Source organism: Bos javanicus, chromosome 3 (genome assembly GCF_032452875.1).
Source record: "Bos javanicus breed banteng chromosome 3, ARS-OSU_banteng_1.0, whole genome shotgun sequence".
Classification (NCBI taxonomy): Eukaryota; Metazoa; Chordata; class Mammalia; order Artiodactyla; family Bovidae; genus Bos; species Bos javanicus.
In genome coordinates, this window is record NC_083870.1 from 91,928,370 (window position 1) to 91,948,112 (window position 19,743).

Consider the following 19,743-nt stretch of genomic DNA (forward strand, 5'->3'; position numbering starts at 1 on the left):
TGACCGGAAAGGGCAATATGTCCTCTTGTTCTCCATTCTACCCACAGTAAGACCACGGCCACCAATTTTACGCTGAGGTCCTGAGGCCATTGGAAAGAGGGCTGACTGTACACGGATGTCCCCTCCCTGGGGAGGAAGATGAACCCGCCCACCTCCCAGCCCGGCAGGCAGGCATGCACGCACCCGGTGTCACAAGGCTTCCGTCGAGAGGCCAGGATGATGAAGTCCTGGGGCTTGGGGTCACCACCGAGGGCAGGGCTGATGACATGGTAGATGGCATCATCCTCATCCACCTGCTGCACTAGCTCCACGCTCCTGTGCAGAGTCCACGGGGGTCACAGAGGCTCCGTGCACGACAGCAGGGTTGACCCAGCCGCTCCCCCGCCCCCATGCTTCAGCCACCCTGAGCACATGCTTGGGGGATGTATCACCCCCAGACTGCTCAACAGGGACCACAGGAGGGCAGAAAAGCCTGGCCAAAGGGGACATACACACCTGGGCTTGCAGACACGTACACAAGCAAATAAACCCCACTTGTGGGCATACGTGCAGAAACACATGGACACCCACTGATGCACACACAGTACTACAGATGTCTGTGTCGGTGCAAATGCAATACACAGATGTGTGATGATTTAGTAACCATACTGAGTATTTAGTGAGTGCCCACTGTGCCAGGCACTGTTCTAAGAGCTTTCAGGTATTATCTCCTTTAACGCCACATCAGCCCATGAAGTTGGTACTCTGAGTATCCCCATTTAATAGATGAAGGGGCTGGGACTCAGAGAAATAACTCACCCACGGCCACAGAGCTAATAAGGAAGCAGGTCTGGGATGTGCACAGGTTGGGTGCCAGAGCTGTGCTCCTCAGACGCGGGTACACTACATACATGTGCCCAGGTAGACACACCCAGGCTTATACCAACACACACTCACAAGAACATCCTCGCAGAGACACGACATGTCCAAACCTGCCACTTTCCCTTCACATATCCATATGAAGAGTTGGCAAGCTGGGCAAATTAAGCAAACTGGACATTGTCTGAGCTACCCTGAGTCTGGGAGGAGTTCCCACCCACGCCCTCCACTTCCCAACCACCTCCCCAAGTAGTCCCCAAGCCCCCTCTCAGAAGGCAGAACTCAGTTTGAAAACCACTGATCTATCCCTATGTGCAAATACATACCCACAACTCAAGGACCCATTTTAAGAGGAGGGAAACTGAGGCCCGGAAAGGACATGACTGGCCCATGGTCACATAGTTGGGCCAGGCCCCCACCTCCAATTCCAGGCTCAGTCCCTTCCCTGAGGGCTTGGAATACCCATGACTCAGATACTCACCTAACATATAACCATAGCAGCTGCCCTCCCATAACCCACCCCTAGATAAAAGCCAGCAAGGGGCCCAGAGCAGTGGGGGATGGCTCAGCAAGGGGAGACCCCTCGGGGCCCCCTCCCCGACCCCCACTCCCCTGTACCCCCGCCCTCCGGCACCCACCGGCAGTGCTTGTCCCACTCGGGCCTCCGGCGGAGGTCAGAGAGCAGCAGGAAGGCCTGGGCTGTGTCCACGTGCACCAGCATCTCCATGTGGAAGGAGAGGAACTTGTCCTCCTCTAGAGTGTAAAGGCGGACCTGTACGGGACAGAGGGCAGCCTCGTTCCCTCGTCTCCTCCTCAGACTGTGCTGGGGACCCGGGCTGGAAGTCAGGGCCGCACTGATTGCTGTGTGTCTGTGAACAAGTGACTCAACCTCTCTGAGCCTCGGTGGCAGCCCCGTGAAAAATGGGAGATCCAGCACAAGTGGATAGGAAGGTGTCTGAGGAAGCAGGGACTTCATGGATAAGCCCACTATTCAGATGGAATGGTACTTGACGTGAAACGGAACACACTCATCCCTTCACACAAGTGAATGTACTGTGCCTAAGGAAATATGTCAAAGGTTACATGCTGCACGACTCCCTTTACTGGACATTCTCAAACAGACAGAACGAAGGGCACGGAAAACTGGTCTGTGGTTTCCAGGGATTGGGAGGGAAGAAGCTTGATCACAGAGGAGACAGAAAAATTGGGGGTTTATGGAAATGCTCCGTATCTTGATTACTGTCGCGATGATGTAACTTCATGTGTTTTCCACACTAGCAGGATTACACACTAAAAAGGGGAAGTTTTACTGTATGTAAATTATGCCTCAATTTTTAAAAATATCAAACATTTTCTTTTTAATAATAAAAAGATAAAGAAGCAGTAACTAACGCGAAACCAGAATGGATCCTCAGAGCCAGGCGTCCATCTAGCCACTGATGTCACTGTGGGGAGGTGACCCACCCCAGGACACAGGCAGAAGTGGCAGAGCTCAAGCCCCCCTCAGCCCACCCTCGCCCCCAGCCCCCAGCCAAGCCACGCCAGGCCTTGAGGGGGCGGGCGTGCTGCTATAACTGGGGTGGTTTCACAGCTCTCCCAGGGCCTTTTAGGGAAGCCCCCCTCTGACCTGAGTGGTTCAAGAGGGTTTCTCAGCTCACGGTCAACACCTCTGGCTGCTCAAAGGAGAAAGGAAAGCTGGGAGGGCGGGTCCGCTACCTGGTTGCTCTCCGAGGACAGCACCCAGTTGTCCTTGGCCACAAGCATCTTCAGGGAGGAGACGTTGTTGTAGCTCAGGTACACCTGCCCAGACACAGAGCAGCCTCACCCTCCCCTTCCTCGGGGGCTCGTGCCAGGGCCACTTTGATGTGTGGAGAGGAAGCTGCACATGAAGGAAGGAGCCCCGGGCTTTGGGAAGGGAGGCCCAGGCTGGGCCAGACTCCTCCCCACCTTGGGACCTCAGCTGGCTCCTGCCAAGCAGGGGGACACGGGAAAGGCCCTGGCTCACCAGGCTGGCCTTGAGGCAGAGTATCCTGTCCCCTTTGGGCCTCCTCCAAGAAGGGAGGGTTGCGGGTCCCCGACAGGTCTGAAAGCTGTCCGCACAGAGCAGAAGGCCTTACCTGGTTGCTAGGATCCCAGGGGACAGAGAGGGGCATCTCCGCCTGCTTACAGGACACAATGTACTTCCTGGGAGAGAGGGAAGATGACAACCTTGGTCCCTCTGGGGCCCACCTCTTCTCAGCAGGCTTATTGGGTGCCAGGCCCTGTGCTCAGCCCAGCAGGGTGGGAGGCACCCTTATCTGGCCAGGGAGACTGGCTGGGCACACAGAAGACAGCAGCTGAGGACACGCACACTCAGAGGTGGGGCTTGCAGGGAAAGGTGTAGACCCGTAACCCTTGCCTGAGTGACTTCACCCTTGTGCCTCAGTGTCCTCATCTGTAAAATGGGATAAGTAGTCACACCTGCTCCCTCATGGGGTCATCAGGAGGAGAACAGCATTTGGCATATTGTGTGTTAGTGGCTCAGTTGTGTCTGACTCTTTGCAACCCTATGGACTGTAGCCCGCCAGGCTTCTCTGTCCATGGGATTCTCCAGGCAAGAGTACTGAAGTGGGTTGCCAAACCCCTCCCTAAATGCACATTTTTCTTATTAACATTAGATGGTAAACCCTGGTGCATTTACAGTACTTTCATGCTTTGGTAGCAATCATTCACACCTGGATTTGCATCACAAGCAATTGTTCACCTCCTCTCAGAGTCTTTCTTCATCTCCAAAATGGGCATCATCGGAATCAATGGGAGGGACACAAGATGTAAAACTGGCCACACCTGCCCAGGTTCAAATTCTCATTCTGCCAATCATTCCTGTCTGTGTGCCCATGGACACCTAATCCCTCTGTCCTCAGCATCCTCACCTGTATAAGGGGCCGGTAAGACCACTGTGTCATGAGGCCAAGACCAGAGACTGTCTGGATGTAAACGCCCAGCCCGGGGGCAGCACCAAAGACAGGTGAGTTCCCAGAGGCAGGGAGCAGACAGGGAGTTGAGACAGAACTGAAGCCGTGTCCCCTCCCACCTCCTGGCCTCCACTTGCCTGTCCAGGCGGATCTTCTTCCTGGCACTGGCCTCTCGGTACCGTCGCTCGCCATCCTGGGGAGAGGAGCCCAGATTGTGGTGGGCAGGACAACCAGCTCCCCCAGCCCCTATTACCGCCTGCCCTCCTTCCCCAGAGGGCCCAAGAAGACCCTCCCTGCAGTCCTAAAGCGGACTTCAGTCTCACAGGGGCAGCCTGGACAGCGCAGTGCCCGGTCACTGAGGCCCAGCCCCAGCTTCCCCTCACACCCGTGACTGACTTTGGGAACACCACCCGCCCTCACTAAACCTGCTTCGTCCTCCATGAAAGGGGACGTGCTATCAGCAGGCACGCTTCTGAAGTGTTTTCCACACAAAACTTCACCTAAGTCTTATACCAACCCTCTGTGTTTGGCACTACATCTACACCCATTTTATTTTATTTTGGCCACACCATGCAGCTTGCAGCTACTCAGTTCCCCCACCAGGGATTGAACCTGGGTCCTGGCAATACTTTGGCCACCTGATGTGATGAGTCAACTCACTGGAAAAGACCCTGATGCTGGGAAAGACTGAAGGCAAAAGAAGAAGAGGGTGCCAGAGGACAGATGGTTAGATAGCACTTCCGACTCAATGGACATGACCTTGAGCAAACTCCAGGAGATGGTGGAGGACAGGGAAGCCTGGCATGCGATCATCCATGGGGTCACAAAGAGTCAGACACAACTTAGTGACTGAACAACAGCAACAGCATGGCAATGAAATCCTGGGATTCTAAACACTAGGCCATCAGGGAACTCCCAGTACTATTCCCATTTTACAGAGGAGGAAACTGAGGCACAGAAAGGCTAAGTGGCTCACCCAAGGTTACGGGGCTAAGGAGTGTGGCCAGGAACAGAACACAGATGTCCTAGCCCGGAGCCCACCTCTGAACTAGTACCTCTAACTAACGTCTCCTCACTCATGGACGTTTATTGGCAAAGACCTGAAAGGCGATCATAGTCTGTCTCCTGTCCCACTGTCTTCAGGCTGCCCGCTCCTTTGCCCACCACCCGTCTTGACTGCCCAACACTGGGCTCTAGAGCAGAGGTTTCACATTACATGCTCAGCCTTGTGCGGCGGGCAGGGCAGGGGACCTTCTGGGAGAGAAGAGGCAACCTCACCAAGGTCACTCCCTGGCCCCTGGAAGCAAGCCCGAGCCTGGCCCTCAGGAGGCACAAGGGAACATTTTTCAGAGCCAGCCTGGACCCCTGGTCTCTGACTCTCATCCCTACCCTTTTTGCTCCCCTGTCACCATGGTCAGAGCAGTTGCCACTCAGTCAGGCACAGGATCAGTGTCTCACCAGCAGTCCTACAAGGCAGGAACTGCAGATATGCCCTCTTTAAAGGTGGGACTGAAGCTCAAAGAGGGCACCCATTAGAACGTGGCCAAGGTGGGGTCCGACCCACATCTGACCCCAAAGCCAGTGCTTTTACAGCTCTGCAGGCTCAGGAGTGCCGGTTAACGCCCAGCAATGAGGGAGGCCCACACACACGGTTCAAGTTCTTCCAAAAAGCACAAGGAGCAGCCCTGGGGGTCACAGCAGGGCACTCAGGGCCAAGCTGTGCCCCAGCAGAAGGAAAGAGCTGGGCCTGTGCTCCCCAGTCCTGTCACCCCTGGGCAGAGGGGGAAGGGGGCTGGTAGTGGGGCACTCACCCCAGGCTGGGGCCGAATCCAGGGCAGCATCTGAGGCTGGTCATCCGCACCCAGGACCACGAAGGTCATGAAGGCACTGTTGATGTGCCGCCGATGGGTCTCGGCCTCCTGGCGGTAGGCCTCCACGCACACGCCCACTTCCATGCTGAGGGGGAAGGAGGGATGCTGTCAGCTGGACAGACCTTCCCAAGGCCACCCCTCCCCAACACATGTGTGCATGTGAATACACACACACACACACACACACACACTCCTGCTCTGATCCCACAGCCTGGATCAGAGACCGCTGGGCAGGAAACTCAGAAGCGTTCCCTTTCAACAATGTCTACACAGCACCCGCTGCACCCCTGACCCATGCTCGTCTCTGGGGGTCACAGAAATGAATAAACCTGTGCAGTCCAGGTTCTCATGCATTAACAGCTAGGGGATGGGGAAACAAATGTCTCTATAAAATATGTTTATGTAAAAATAAAGGGTTATGGAAAGACATAAAGGAGGTGGAGGGGCAGGGCCTAATTAGAGAAAATGCTCATTATAAACATATTCACCAGTGCTCTCACTGCCGTGCTCCCGACAGCTCAGTTGCCGCTGTCTCTGTATCTCCGACTGTCTCGATGAATTATAAAATAGCAGCTGCCTCCATTCCCCTCACTTAGGAATGCAGACTTTATGCAGATGGGGAAATCAATACCTTGAACAGGGCACTAACTCGCCCAAGGTCACACAACAGTCAGGAAGAGAATCTGCACTAGAAACCAGGCCTCACAGATCCTAGTTCAGGACTTTTTGCTCTGCACAACAGCAGAATGTGTGCTTATCAGACGGAATAGTAAAATGATAATAATAATAATAATAATAGCAGCAGCAATGGCTGACCTTCAGTGAACGTTCTCTCTGTCATTATACTATTAAACAGTAACTCCGCATTTAATCCTCACAGTTATGAGGTAGCTGTGGTGAGCCCCGGTTCTCAAAAGAACTGAGGCTCAGAGGGTTAAGTAACTCGCCCAGAGCCACACAGATGCTAAGAGGTAAGCCACATTTGAGCCCAGGCAGCCTGGCTCTTGATCCCTCCCTGTTAATGACTACATATTACTGAAAATCACATCTTTGAAATCATCAAAAGAGATGCATACTCTAAGTAAGCTTTCGTGGGGGTATCAGAATCCATTACAAAGATAGGGCTCTGGGAACTATTTCAAGTTTTAGGAAAAGGGTCGGGAAGGGTTCGATAAACAACAGAACGCTGGCAAGAGGTGCCCCGTGACCCAAGCATCCACAGTGTGGCAGGGTCAGAGGCAGGAGCCAGCGAGAGAGCCCAAGACACAGAGCACGTGGTGTGACGCAGGATGGGAAGCCCAGGGGAGGAACATCAGAGTGGATCCTAGTGATGGTGCAGGGACCCAGCAGCCAGACTTCAGACCCCGGAGACCTCGTCTACAGGGGAAACGGTTCCTGGCACTTTGAGGTAATGTCCCTTCTCAGGTCAGGAAGAGCCCTCAGTCCCAGGGGGCCCCGTCTCACCCATCCCAGCCCCTCACCTGTGCTTGAAGGCGTTGTTCACAATGGCCTTGAGCACCAGACGGTCCCCAACCTGGGATGGACCCCGGAAGTGGAACATCTCAATGGTCTTCAGGGTAGGGTGGGCACGACAGAGCCGGCTGGAGGAGGCCAGGGGTCAGGGGACAGGACAAAGCACCCTCCAGTGCTTCTCCCTGCCCCCATCCCCAGACCCTGCCCAGAGCCACACGCACCACCCTCTGGCCCACCCACTCCCACCCAACCCAGTGACAGCTGCACCCAGAGGAAGAGAACTAAAGTCCCATCTCACAGCTTAGAATACTGAGGTCTACATGCGTAGCTGGAAAAAAAGCTGAATTTGAGGTGACAAAGAGCAGGGCTTGCAATAAACCTTTTCCTCTCAATGTTTATATCCTACCACCTGCTGTTCCTACTACCTGGAAGCCCTCCCCTTACCCAAAGCTACTTGTCATTCAAGGCCCAGCTGACCTACTCCTCCTCTAGGAAGCCCTCCCTGACTATCCACACTCTGACTCTCCTCTGAGATCTTATTGCACTCATAGCCTGGGCTGCCCAAAATGGCATTGCTTATGTACTATATCCACAAGGTAAACACAGAGGAAGGGCCATTGGAGCTAGGCTCCAAAGGGTGAAGAATTCGCCTGGCTGAGGAGGATAAGGGTTCGGGAAGGCACTCCTATCAGAGGGAACAGCAAGTACAAAGTCGTGGAGGTATGACAGTGTCAATTAATAAATGTCGGTCATCATAACTACAAAAATATGCTCCAATACTTGGGGCAGAACAAGTCCAAGAGAGGTACAGAGGTTATAGGAGAGGGAAGGAATTCTTTCCACCTTTAGGGAGAAGGGGACAGTTAGAGAGGCTTCTTAGAGGACAGACAGGATTTTAGCAAAGAATAGTGGGGCTACAAGGTGGAAGGTCAGCCAGGAGGGGAGACAAGGGCTGGGAGCATGGTGGGGTGGGTGGGAAGGAGAAAGGCAAATGGCTTGCTTTGCAAAGAGTATAAAATCCAGGAAGTGAGTGGGCAGAGCCAGGGCAAGGGGAGGCCCTGGTGCTGGCTGAGGGCTTGACATTTCCCCTGGCGAGCTCACAGAAAATCATTCCTCTCTGGTCCCCTGGGTCTGAAGGCCCCAGCTTACCCTATAAGAACAGTCGAGCTTCTGAAGCCTTGAATGCCAGCACCAAGTCAGGGTTTCTGCCCCAGAGAGAACCGGCCAAGGGAAAGAGGGGAAGAAAGAAGAGGAGGCACCTGGCTGCAATGGTGGCCACATTCTCCATCCAGGCCATGATCTGGCCCCCAAAAGTATTGCCCTGGTGATTGGCGTGGGGGGGCAGGACCAGCTCCACACTCTCCACCCGGGTCTTCTCGGCCGGCACCATGTGGCTACAATCTCTGCTCTCCAGATCTGACCAAGGAGGGATAAAGCGAGGGAGGTGAAAAGATTCCTGAGGGCAGACCCTGCCACGGGCAGCCCAGGACCCCCCTCCCCCCCCGCCACCACCACTCCACACAGCTTCTCTTATTCACTCAGCATCAAGGAGGTGCCATGTATCTCCCATCTCCCAGGGGGAGAGGGCTTGTTGGGTGAGGCCTGTGAAAGAGGAGGTCTTTCGCTTGGTGTGCAGGCTACTCAGCGATGCCACAGGCAGGGAGGAGAGCAGTTGAAGCCCTGAGCCAAGGTCTGGAAACCAGACAGGCAGGACAGTCATAGGGAGCAACGAGACCCTGGCTTAGCTGGAGCTGAGGACAAGTAAAGGGACAGCACAGATAAGGCTCAGACAAGGGCCCAGACGCCAGTCCAAGGCATCTAGACTGACCCTTGGGTAGAAGGGCTGTCACAACAGGAGGGATCCACAGGGGCTGCAGTGGGATGGATGGTGCCAGGGGCCTTGACGACCATAGGAAGAGCTGGGCCTGCCATGGCCTTCAGGCCCCACATAAATAGGGCACGTGGAATCTAGAGCACAGCTCACTGCCTTCACTGGGGTTCGCTACTTCTGCCTGCTCTCTCTCCACTCTGGGTGGCTGAACTATCCTTGATGGGTCTTAAAATTGCCTCCTTTAGGTTTCCAGGAAGACTCTGCATTCTCATTGTCTGGAGATCAGAGAACAAAACCAAGGTTACCCTCTAGACCTTTGCCCCCAGCCTGAGTCCTCTGTCAGAAAAACCTTGCTTCATTTCTCCACCTGTCAAAATCCTCCCAGTCCAAAGTAGATCTTGTGTGCTGGCACAAGACAATCTGCAGGATATGCTTTTAAGGGGAAAGGAGCAAGATATGGGACAGAAGTTACCGTTCCCCTATGGGGAAAGAAGAGAGGGTTGAAATGAGAGGTAGTATGCATTAATATGCCTTCCCTGGTGGCTCAGCCAGTAAAGACTCTGCCTGCAGTGCAGGAGACCCAGGTTTGATCCCTGGGTCGGGAAGATCCCCTGGAGAAGGGAATGGCTACCCACTCCCGTATTCTTGCCTGGAGAATTTCATGGACAGAGGAGCCTAGTGGGCTACAGTCCATGGGGTCGCAAAGAGTTGGACACAGCTGAGGGACTAACACTTTCACTTTGTTTTTTATGCATAAATTGCAGGAGATACTTCTGGAAAGATGGCCCCCAAATGAGTAACAGTAGCTGCCTTTTTGGAGGAGCCTGGGTTCTGGGGTAGAAGAGAGTCTTGCTTTTTATCCTATCTCTATCTTTTTATCCCTAGAGCTATCTCAATCTAGCTACCTATCTAGCTACCTGTCTACTGAGTTGGCCAAAAGAGGGAACATCCTACAGAAAAACCCAAATGAACTTCTTAGCCAACCCAACATATGCTTTTTTTTTTTTTTTTTAAGTCCTAAAAAGATCTTCATGACCAAGATAATCATGATGGTGTGATCACTCACCTAGAGCCAGACATCCTGGAATGTGAAGTCAAGTGGGCCTTAGAAAGCATCGCTACAAACAAAGCTAGTGGAGGTGATGGAATTCCAGTTGAACTATTTCAAATCCTGGCAGATGATGATGCTGTGAAAGTGCTGCACTCAATATGCCAGCACATTTGGAAAACTCAGCAGTAGTCACAGGACTGGAAAAGGTCAGTTTTCATTCCAATCCCAAAGAAAGGCAATGCCAAAGAATGCTCAAACTACCGCACAATTGCACTCATCATACACGCTAGTAAAGTAATGCTCAAAATTCTCCACGCCAGGCTTCAGCAATATGTGAACCGTGAACTTCCAGATGTTCAAACTGGTTTTAGAAAAGGCAGAGGAACCAGAGATGAAATTGCCAACATCCACTGGGTCATGGAAAAAGCAAGAGAGTTCCAGAAAAACATCTATTTCTGCTTTCTTGACTATGCCAAAGCCTTTGACTGTGTGGATCGCAATAAACTGTGGAAAATTCTGAAAGAGATGGGAATACCAGACCACCTAACCTGCCTCTTGAGAAATCTGTAAGCAGGTCAGGAAGCAACAGTTAGAACTGGACATGGAACAACAGACTGGTTCCAAATAGGAAAAGGAGTATGTCAAGGCTGTATATTGTTACCCTGCTTATTTAACTTATATGCAGAGTACATCATGAGAAACTCTGGGCTGGAGGAAGCATAAGCTGGAATCAAGATTGCCGGGAGGACTATCAATAACCTCAGATATGCAGATGACACCACCCTTATGGCAGAAAGTGAAAAGGAACTAAAAAGCCTCTTGATGAAGGTGAAAGAGGAGAGTGAAAAAGTTGGCTTAAAGCTCAACATTCAGAAAACGAAGATCATGGCATCTGGTCCCATCACTTCATGGGAAATAGATGGGGAAACAGTGGAAACAGTGTCAGACTTTATTTTTGGGGGCTCCAAAATCACTGCAGATGGTGATTGCAGCCATGAAATTAAAAGATGCTTATTCCTTGGAAGGAAAGTTATGACCAACCTAGATAGCATATTCAAAAGCAGAGACATGACTCTGCCAACAAAGGTTCGTCTAGTCAAGGCTATGGTTTTTCCTGTGGTCATGTATGGATGTGAGAGTTGGACTGTGAAGAAGGCTGAGCACCGAAGAATTGCTGCTTCTGAAGTGTGGTGTTGGAGAAGACTCTTGAGAGTCCCTTGGACTGCAAGGAGATCCAACCAGTCCATTCTGAAGGAGATCAGCCCTGGGATTTCTTTGGAAGGAATGATGCTGAAGCTGAAACTCTAATACTTTGGCCAGCTCATGCGAAGAGTTGACTCATTGGAAAAGACTCTGATGCTGGGAGGGATTGGGGGCAGGAGGAGAAGGGGACGACAGAGGATGAGACGGCTGGATGGCATCACCGACTTGATGGACATGAGTCTGGGTGAATTCCAGGAGCTGGTGATGGACAGGGAGGCCTGGCGTGCTGCAATTCATGGGGTGGCAAAGAGTCGGACACGACTGAGCGACTGAACTGAGGGTCCTCAAGGCCAAGCTCAGTACTACCTTCCCAAATACCTTGACTCCTAGAGACCCAAATGCATTTAGTGGATGACAAACTGTTTTCTATGTGTCCCAGCTTCATCTTCACGGCTCCTGGGAGCTGGGCGAGAGGTCCAAATGCTCCCTTTTCCCCACTAAGGGACCTTGAGGCAAGAGTGTTATTCAGGCCTGAGGCCATCACTGGGTGGATATCCCAGGGAGACTTCCTTCCTTTCTCGCCCAGTAGGAGCCCCAGACAGAGGGGAGCATGTAGGACACGAGCTGCCCTCCCTACCCATGACGCTCACCATCCTGAATGACGCAGTTGGCGAGGAGGTCCTTAATGGTGTCTGCGTAGACCAGTCGCATGCGCCGGCGCTCGGCCGCCACACTGTGCTCCGTCTTTTCCTCTTCGGTCCGCGGCACGGTTGGCTTCAGCTTCACCTGTGGCGGGGGTGGAGTGGGGGTTTTCAGGACAAATTCCCTGAAATAGCATGAGGGCCTGGCCCCCTAGGATTGCAAGGAGATCAAACCAGTCAATCCTAGAGGAAATCAACACTGAACATTCATTGGAAGTACTGATGCTGAAGCTGAAGCTCCGATACTTTGGCCACCTGATGCAAAGAGCCGACTTTTTGGAAAAGATCCTGATGCTGGGAAAGGTTGAGGGCAGGAGGAGAAGGGGACGACAGAGGATGAGATGGTTGGATGGCATCACCGACTCGATGGACATGAATCTGAGCAAATTCCGGGAGACAGTGAAGGATGGAGAGCCTGGCGTGCTATGGTCCATGGGGTCACAAAGAGCTGGACACGACTTAGTGACTGAACAACAACAACTGTCCCCCTAGTAATCATCTTGCACCTGGGGCTCCTGGATGGTTACAAGTCTTGTCCCCTCTTTGTCCCCATCTTCCATCTCCATGTTGACTGATACATCATGTTCATCCTCCAGTGTCCCCTGAGCCCATTCTTGGGCAAAGGAACCGTGGATGAAGAATGTCAAGGCAGGACATGGAAGGCAATGGAAAGACCTGGAGAATCCTGCAGTGAGGTGCACGGGGAGAGAAGGGGAAAAGCAGAGCAGGAAGGCACTTGGGTTCACCCACAGTGGGGGCTGGGCCTTCTGGAAGCCATGGATTCCCTGCTGCACCCTCATCTCTACCACTCTACCAACCCCCAGAATCACTGCCCTAGAAAGGCACCCAGGTGCCTGGCAGCATAGAGTGCCTGTGCATGCTACCTTCACCCACCTTGGAGAGCTCCCTGTGGGCCACGAAGGTGGCTAAGGCCTTGCACACACACCACTGCTTCTCAGAGCACAGGTCCTCGGAGACCACCTGGATGCCCACCTGGAAAGGAAGAGCAAGGTGGACAAGTGAGGAGGGAGGAACTAGAATCCTACAGCTTGAGATGGGAAGCATCACCAGGCCTGGCTTCTGGTACTCCTGTATCACCTACCAAGTGCAGGGGGCTAGAGACGTGGGATGGGTTCTGATTCTGGCCCTGGCTCCCTGGGGAACCTTGGGCATGTAAATTCCTTTCTCTGGACCTCAGTTTCCTCATCTGTAAAATGGGAATGATTGTACCTACCCTCACAGGGTTATTGAGAGGATCAAAATGAGACTGTTATGAAAGGGCTTGAAGTAAGTTAATTTAAGTGTTGGCTAAATTGGAAGGACAGACAGCTTGGGGGTCCATAGGGGGACCTTGGGCCCTTATGGGGTGTCCAGAGCTACAGTCAAGATTCTGCTATCCAAGCCTCAGTGTGCCTCAGTAACCACTGGCCCAGCTGGGTAAAGTTGCCTGGGCCTGACGTCCATAAGTGGGAAGTAGAGGCCCTCCACCCTGCATCACCAAAGAGTTCTCTCATTAAATCTTCCACAATCCTGCAGCATAGGAATCATGTTCCCATTTTACAGATGTGAAGACAGAGGCTGTGGGAGGTAAGCTAATGGACCAAAGTCTACCGCTCTCACTGCTTCAGCCCACTGACGTCAGGGCTAAGCACAGTGGCTGATGTCAGGGCTAAGCACAGTGGCTGTCCTCCCTGCATTCACCTGGCTGCTGAACAGAGTATCTGACACTAGGTATGAAGACCCAGGAAGCTGGAAGTCAAGGCCCACAGTGGAATCCACATCGCTCGGAGACCTGAGGCACGTCCCTTCCCCTCCCTGGCCTCAGTTTCCCCTTCTGTGTTACGGCCATTAGACAATTAGATCCCTAGATCCTCCCAAACTTGCCAGCTATTTCAGAACTCTGTATCCTCAGCCAAGGTGCTGTGAGTATGAGCACGTGTGCACTCAGGCTGGGGGCTGAGAACAAAGAGAAAGTGGAAACCACCCACCCAGTGGCTCACCTCCATGCTAGAGTTGAAGGCCCGGTTCACCTTGGCCTTGATATTCACAACTTGTCCAACACTGCAGAGGGAAAAGCAAGAGATGAGCCATCCAGAGGGACAAAAAGAGAGAAAAGGGGCCTCAGATACTTGTGGGGCCTCTGCTGAGGGGAACTAGCCAAAAACTGTTACAGCATACAGAGCATATTCACATCTATGATGCTACCAAAGCAAGTTGGCAAGACCCATTTTACAGGTGGGGAAGCTGAGGCAAGAGAAGTGGCATGATGTCATTCATCTCGCGCTTCCCCCTGCTCCCCCTAGTCCAATGAACGCTCAAGATTCTCTTTGCTCTCAACAGTCCCTCCTAAGGAAAGCTCCCCCACATCCCACCTTCTTGTAGCCCGCCAAAATTTACCCTCCTAATACAGATCTCCATAAATAATATAATAATAATGAAAAAGTTTAAAATATTGCAAGAATTACTAAAGTGTGACAGAGACACCATATGAGCCAATGTTGTTGGAAAAGTGAGGTCAATAGATTTGCTCAATGCAGGGTTGCTACAAAACTTCAAGTTGTAAAAAATGCAAGATCTGCAAAGTGCAGTAAAATAAGGTATACCTGTATTTAGCTACATACAGATAAAGCAAATTTAGCAAAGTGTTAATTATTGACTCTCAGTGGTAATGATCACACCGCTATTCAACTTTTCTATAATTTTGAAAGTTTTCATGATAAAATATTAGAAAATGAACTTCCCTGACCCACCAATAAAAAGAAAATCTATTTTTGGCAGTACTAAAATAGACCCTTCCCCTTCCTCCTCCTCCCCTCTCCTCTTCCTCTCTAGCCTCCCCTAAAGCCAAGCAGTCACCCATTTGGACTCCCAAGCTTCTCTTCCTTCCTGTCTTCCATCTCACAGCTCAGGTCAAAATTGGCTCTATCCCCAGGGTCACTGCCCAGCCTCCTTGGGGGCCCCTTCAAGCCCCTAGTTTCCCAAAACCCCTCCAGAGGCAGCGCCTATAGACAAATCTGACCTTTTCAGCCAGTTGTAATAGAGCCCTTCCCCAGGACCAATACTCTTGGCAGACAGAGAAACATGTTAAATGACACCACAGTGATACTAATAGTAAAACCCAGATGATGGAGAACCCTAGAGAGCAAATGACCAAGGTTCTTCAACAAACAAACTTCAAGGAAAAACAGAGAGAGACAGGGAGTGGGAGGAGGAAGGAGAGGGTGCAGGGAGAGGGTGATGGGGGAGATGTAGGGCCTACAGGTTAAAAAAAAGACTTGAGGGAATTCCCTGGCAGTCCAGTAGTTAGGACTCAGTGCTTTCACTGCTGGGGACCAGGTTCCATCCCTGGTCAGGGAACTAGGATCCCATGAGCCACGAAGCATGGCCAAAGGAAAAACAAAAGACAAGAGACGAAGTAACCAAATGCAACCTTATTTGCATCATGACTTGAACAAAATAAAGCAAAAAACTATAAAGCAAAACAAAATAAATTCAAGAGACACTGTGGGCAGCTGAACGCTGACTGGATATTTGATGGTGGTGAGAAACTGTTCATTTGTTTAGCGGTAGTAGTGGTATTTAAGTTATGTTTTTTAAAAGTTCTTATTCCTTAGAGATGCATTGTGAGGCATTTTTAAATGGCTAAAGCAAAAACAAGCAAACAAAAAAACCTTTCCCAGCTTTCCCCAGGTATGGCCAGGACTTTCCAGGTCACCAACCATGCTCCAGGCCCCTCTCCAGCTTACCCTCACACCCACACCCTCCTCTGCCCAGACTCACCTCCACTCTCCTGGGTCCTATGGCAGGCCCATCCATCACTACATGCCCCACCCCAGCCTTCTCTATCATTGCTCCTCAGGTGTCAGATCCCGTTTTGGCAGCAGAGACTCAGAGTTGACCCAGACACAGCTCCACTGGCCTACAAATTCTCACAGCATGCAGAACTGGAGCCAGCTCAAATACCTCCTCCAGGAAGCCACCCGTGACTACCCTCTGTGGCCCTATGAGCTGTGCTCAGTCACTCAGTCGTGTCCAACTCTTTGTGACCCCATGAACTGTAGCCCACCAAGCTCCTTATCCATGGAATTCTCCAGGTAAAAATACTGGAGTGGGTAGCCTATCCCTTCTTCAGGGGAACTTCCCGACCCAGGAATCGAACCAGGGCCTCCTGCACTGCAGGCAGATTCTTTACCGGCTGAGCTACCAGGGAAGCCCCTGTGCCACTATGCACGCATGCTTTCAGTCATGTCCAGCTCTTTGCAACCCTATGGACTATAACCCGCCGGGCCCCTCTGTCCTTGGGGATTCTCCAGGCAAGAATACTAGAGTGGGTTGTCACTTCCTTTTCCAGTGCCTCTATCAGTTCAGTTACTCAGTCGTGTCCAACTTTTCGCAACCCCATGGACCACAGCATGTTAGGCCTTCCTGTCCATCACCAACTCCTGGAGTTCACCCAAACTCATGTCCATTGAGTTGGTGATGCCATCCAACCATCTCATCCTCTGTTGTTCCCTGCTCCTCCCGCCTTCAATCTTTCCCAGCATCAGGGTCTTTTCAAATGAGTCAGTTCTTCACATCAGGTGTCCAAAGTATTGGAATTTCAGCTTCAGCGTCAGTCCTTCCAGTGAATATTCAGGACTGATCTCCTTTAGGATGGACTGGTTGGATCTCTTTGCTGTCCAAGGGACTCTCAAGAGTCTCCTCCAGCACCACACAGTGCCTCTATACCCACCCTCAAAAACAGAGGCAACGTAGCCCATTGGTTGGGATTCCCAGGTGCCCCAGTGGAAGAAGAATCCACCTGCAATGCAGAAGGCACAGGAGACACAGGTTTGATCCCTGAGTCGGGAAGATCCCTGGAGAAGGGCATGGCAACCACTCCAGTATTCTTGCCTGGAAAATTCCATGGACAGAGGAGCCAGGTGGGCAATAGTCCTTAGGGTCACAAAGAGTTGGACACAACCAAAACAACTGACCATGCCTGCACGCAGAGCCTACTAGTTAAGAGCAAGCTCTCCGGGGCCAGACTGCCTTGCTTGTAGTATATCCTGAGGTCTCCACCAGCTATAAGCCCTTAAGTAAGTTACTTTTCTTCTCTGTGCCTCAGTTTCCTCACCTGTAAAAGGAGGATACTAATAACCAGGGTCTCACAGTGTTGTTCTGAGGACTTAGTAAGTTAATTATCAATAGTAAAAAGACACTACAGTTATTATAAAATTTTGAATATAGTTCCTTGTGTTATACAGTAGCGCCTTCTCCCCCCATTTTTTTTAAACTGGAATATAACTGCTTTACAACCCTGTACGCCTGAAACTAACAGAATATTGTAAATCAACCACACTCCATGTAAAAAATTGTTTACATGTTTTTAAAAAGGCTTACAAATAACTCATCAGTATGGGTTCATTAGGGCTTCCCTGGTAGTTCAGCTGGTAAAGAATCTGCTTGCAATGCAGGAGACCTGGGTTTGATCCCTGGGTTGGGAAGAGCCCTCAGAGGTTGGCATGGCAACCCACTCCAGTATTCTTGCCTGGAGAATCCCCATGGAGAGGAGCCTGGCGGACTGTAGCCCATGGGGTCACATAGAGTTGGACACGACAGAGCAACTATGCACAGCACATGGGTTCATTAACTGTGACAAAGGTACCGTATGAATGTAAGATGTTATAGAAACTCTGTGCCATCTACAGTGTTTTTGTAAATCAAAAACTATTCTAAAATAAGATATTCAAAGATGAGTACTACAAAGCACCCATATGTCAAAGATCATTATTTGCCTGGAATTTACCCCTTTGAATTGAAATTATGTTTCTATATCTGCCTCCCTGCAGACTGGGAGCTCCTGGGGCACAGAGACTATGTTCCAGCTGACTTTGTGGACTCCAAACCCTGCATGGGCCCTGGTCCAAAAAAAGGCACAGGTAGTGATGAATGACTGAATAAGTAAGGACAGGGACTGCCCAAACTTCTTCCTAACCACGACTCATGGGGCACCAGGAAGTCCTGGATAAGTCCTTGGCACTCGATGTCCCAGGCACTGATAGTTCAGAAGCAGGCCTGGAGGCCAGAGCACTGCATGCAGCCCCTGCAGCTTGCCCTGGGCTGAGGGCTTGGCATGCTCCTTGGGTCCTAGCAAAACCGTGTGAAGACCAAGCTCAGTATAGTGTAATGAAAACCTTTCTAACCAGTACAGACATCTAACAAACAAAACTAGTAGGTAATGAGCTCCCCATTCCTGGAGGTATGTGAGCAGAGGCTGAATGGTCCAAACTTCTGGCTCAGGCTCTGCCAAGGCACCTTGTCTAGGGACCTCCCAACAGTCTGATAACCAATGACCCACAGAGAAGAGCCAAGCCCCAAAAGGCATTCCCTGATTAAGTCTAACCAGCAACCCTGAATATTCATTGGAAAGATTGATGCTGAAGCTGAAACTCCAATAATTTGGCCACCAGATTTGAAGAGCTGACTCATTGGAAAAGACCTTGATGCTGGGAAAGCTTGAGGGCAGGAGGAAAAGGGGGTGACAGAGGATGAGACGTTTGGATGGCATCACCGACTCAATGGATGTGAGTTTGAGCAAACTCCGGGAGATAGTGAAGGACAGAGAAGCCTGGCGTGCTGCAGTCCATGGGGTTGCAAAGAGTTGGACACGACTTAGTGACTGAACAACAACTTCCATTTTGAAGATAAGAAAATTGAGGACCAGAGAAAGAGACTGACTTCCCCAAAGTCACACAGCACCCCATGCTGCAGCTTGAGCAACATCCAACTCCAAAGCTGGCTGAGGGAGTCCACCCCACAGCACCTGGCCACAGGGGCAGCTCCTAGCTCACTGCTGTCCCAGAGACCTTGCAGATGGGTCATGGCTCCGGAAAGGCTGCCCCCTGTCCATCTGCAAAGGCCCCCAGCTGAGGCAGGTGCCAGGCAGCACAAGGCTGATAAGGCAGGAGATGGGGGAAAGGCTCTGGGATCGTGATGGGGAGACCAGAAAGAGAGGCAGGAGGCCACTTACCTAATGGTGTGCTCAAAATAGATGTCATCCATGGAGGCTGTGACACAGGGGCACCCTGCATGCCTCTCCGCTGGCATCAGGAGAAGAAAGCCATCCGTTAGCAGCCTCCCCATGGCACAGGCCTCTGATCAATATCAGACCCTCCTAGCTAAGGCCTGCCTCCTCGCTCACACCCCCACCATTCTTTACTTTCCTCACCATGATTACGACACTCTGACCCTGTCTTATTTATCTGGGTTTTGTCTGTCTAGTGCCTCTCCCTTCTGCTAGACCGCAAGTCACTCGAGGGCAAGGAATTTCGCCCATATTTTTCACTGCTGTGCCCAGTCCTGGAGCAGTGCCTGGCATGCAGTATTCAATAAGCAGCCGCTGAATGAATGATCACGCCATGTTTATTCCACTTTCTGACTTCCTCGAGTGCCCAGGCAACCTCACCCACCTTTGTCTCCTTGCCTGAGTCACTCTCATCCTGAGGACTCTGCTCCCAGGCCTGAGTCCTTCTAGAATTCCTTCTCTACTTCCAGGGATGGGTCAGGGTCGTCTCAGGTCTGTTCTCCTAGAGCCCCAGTTCCGCCTCCCTTTCCCAGCCCCTATCAGACAGTGCAGGGGGACAGTTAGGTCTCCTGTCTGCTCCCCTGCTACCATCTGCCTGTGAACTCCCTGTGGGCTGGAGAATACTGGGGCATCAAAGGCAACAAAATGAGCTCCATCCAACCTCCATTCAACTCTGCCCAATGCCATGGGTTTTGCTACTGCCAGCCTCAGAGCAACCACGTCTAATGCTACGCT

At 51.6% G+C, this 19,743-nt stretch overlaps 1 protein-coding gene across 11 annotated transcripts in view; it reads right to left on the minus strand.

The window, feature by feature from the left end:
- Positions 1 to 19,743, minus strand: part of ACOT11 (acyl-CoA thioesterase 11) — a 53,946-nt gene that overhangs the window by 8,305 nt on the left and 25,898 nt on the right. For 8 of the 11 annotated variants that reach the window (XM_061411839.1, XM_061411834.1, XM_061411838.1 and 5 more), the window contains 12 exons: positions 18,955 to 19,024; positions 13,943 to 14,003; positions 12,837 to 12,935; positions 11,892 to 12,027; positions 8,416 to 8,572; positions 7,165 to 7,284; positions 5,624 to 5,768; positions 3,950 to 4,005; positions 2,976 to 3,042; positions 2,575 to 2,658; positions 1,497 to 1,630; positions 184 to 315 (listed from right to left, as the gene is read on the minus strand). In XM_061411839.1, the coding sequence (XP_061267823.1) occupies positions 184 to 315; positions 1,497 to 1,630; positions 2,575 to 2,658; positions 2,976 to 3,042; positions 3,950 to 4,005; positions 5,624 to 5,768; positions 7,165 to 7,284; positions 8,416 to 8,572; positions 11,892 to 12,027; positions 12,837 to 12,935; positions 13,943 to 14,003; positions 18,955 to 19,024 (1,261 nt within the window). Of the gene's footprint in view, positions 1 to 183; positions 316 to 1,496; positions 1,631 to 2,574; positions 2,659 to 2,975; positions 3,043 to 3,945; positions 4,006 to 5,623; positions 5,769 to 7,164; positions 7,285 to 8,415; positions 8,573 to 11,891; positions 12,028 to 12,836; positions 12,936 to 13,942; positions 14,004 to 18,954; positions 19,025 to 19,743 lie in introns of all 11 variants that reach the window. The other 3 variants (XM_061411835.1, XM_061411832.1, XM_061411836.1) reach the window with 2 other exon arrangements.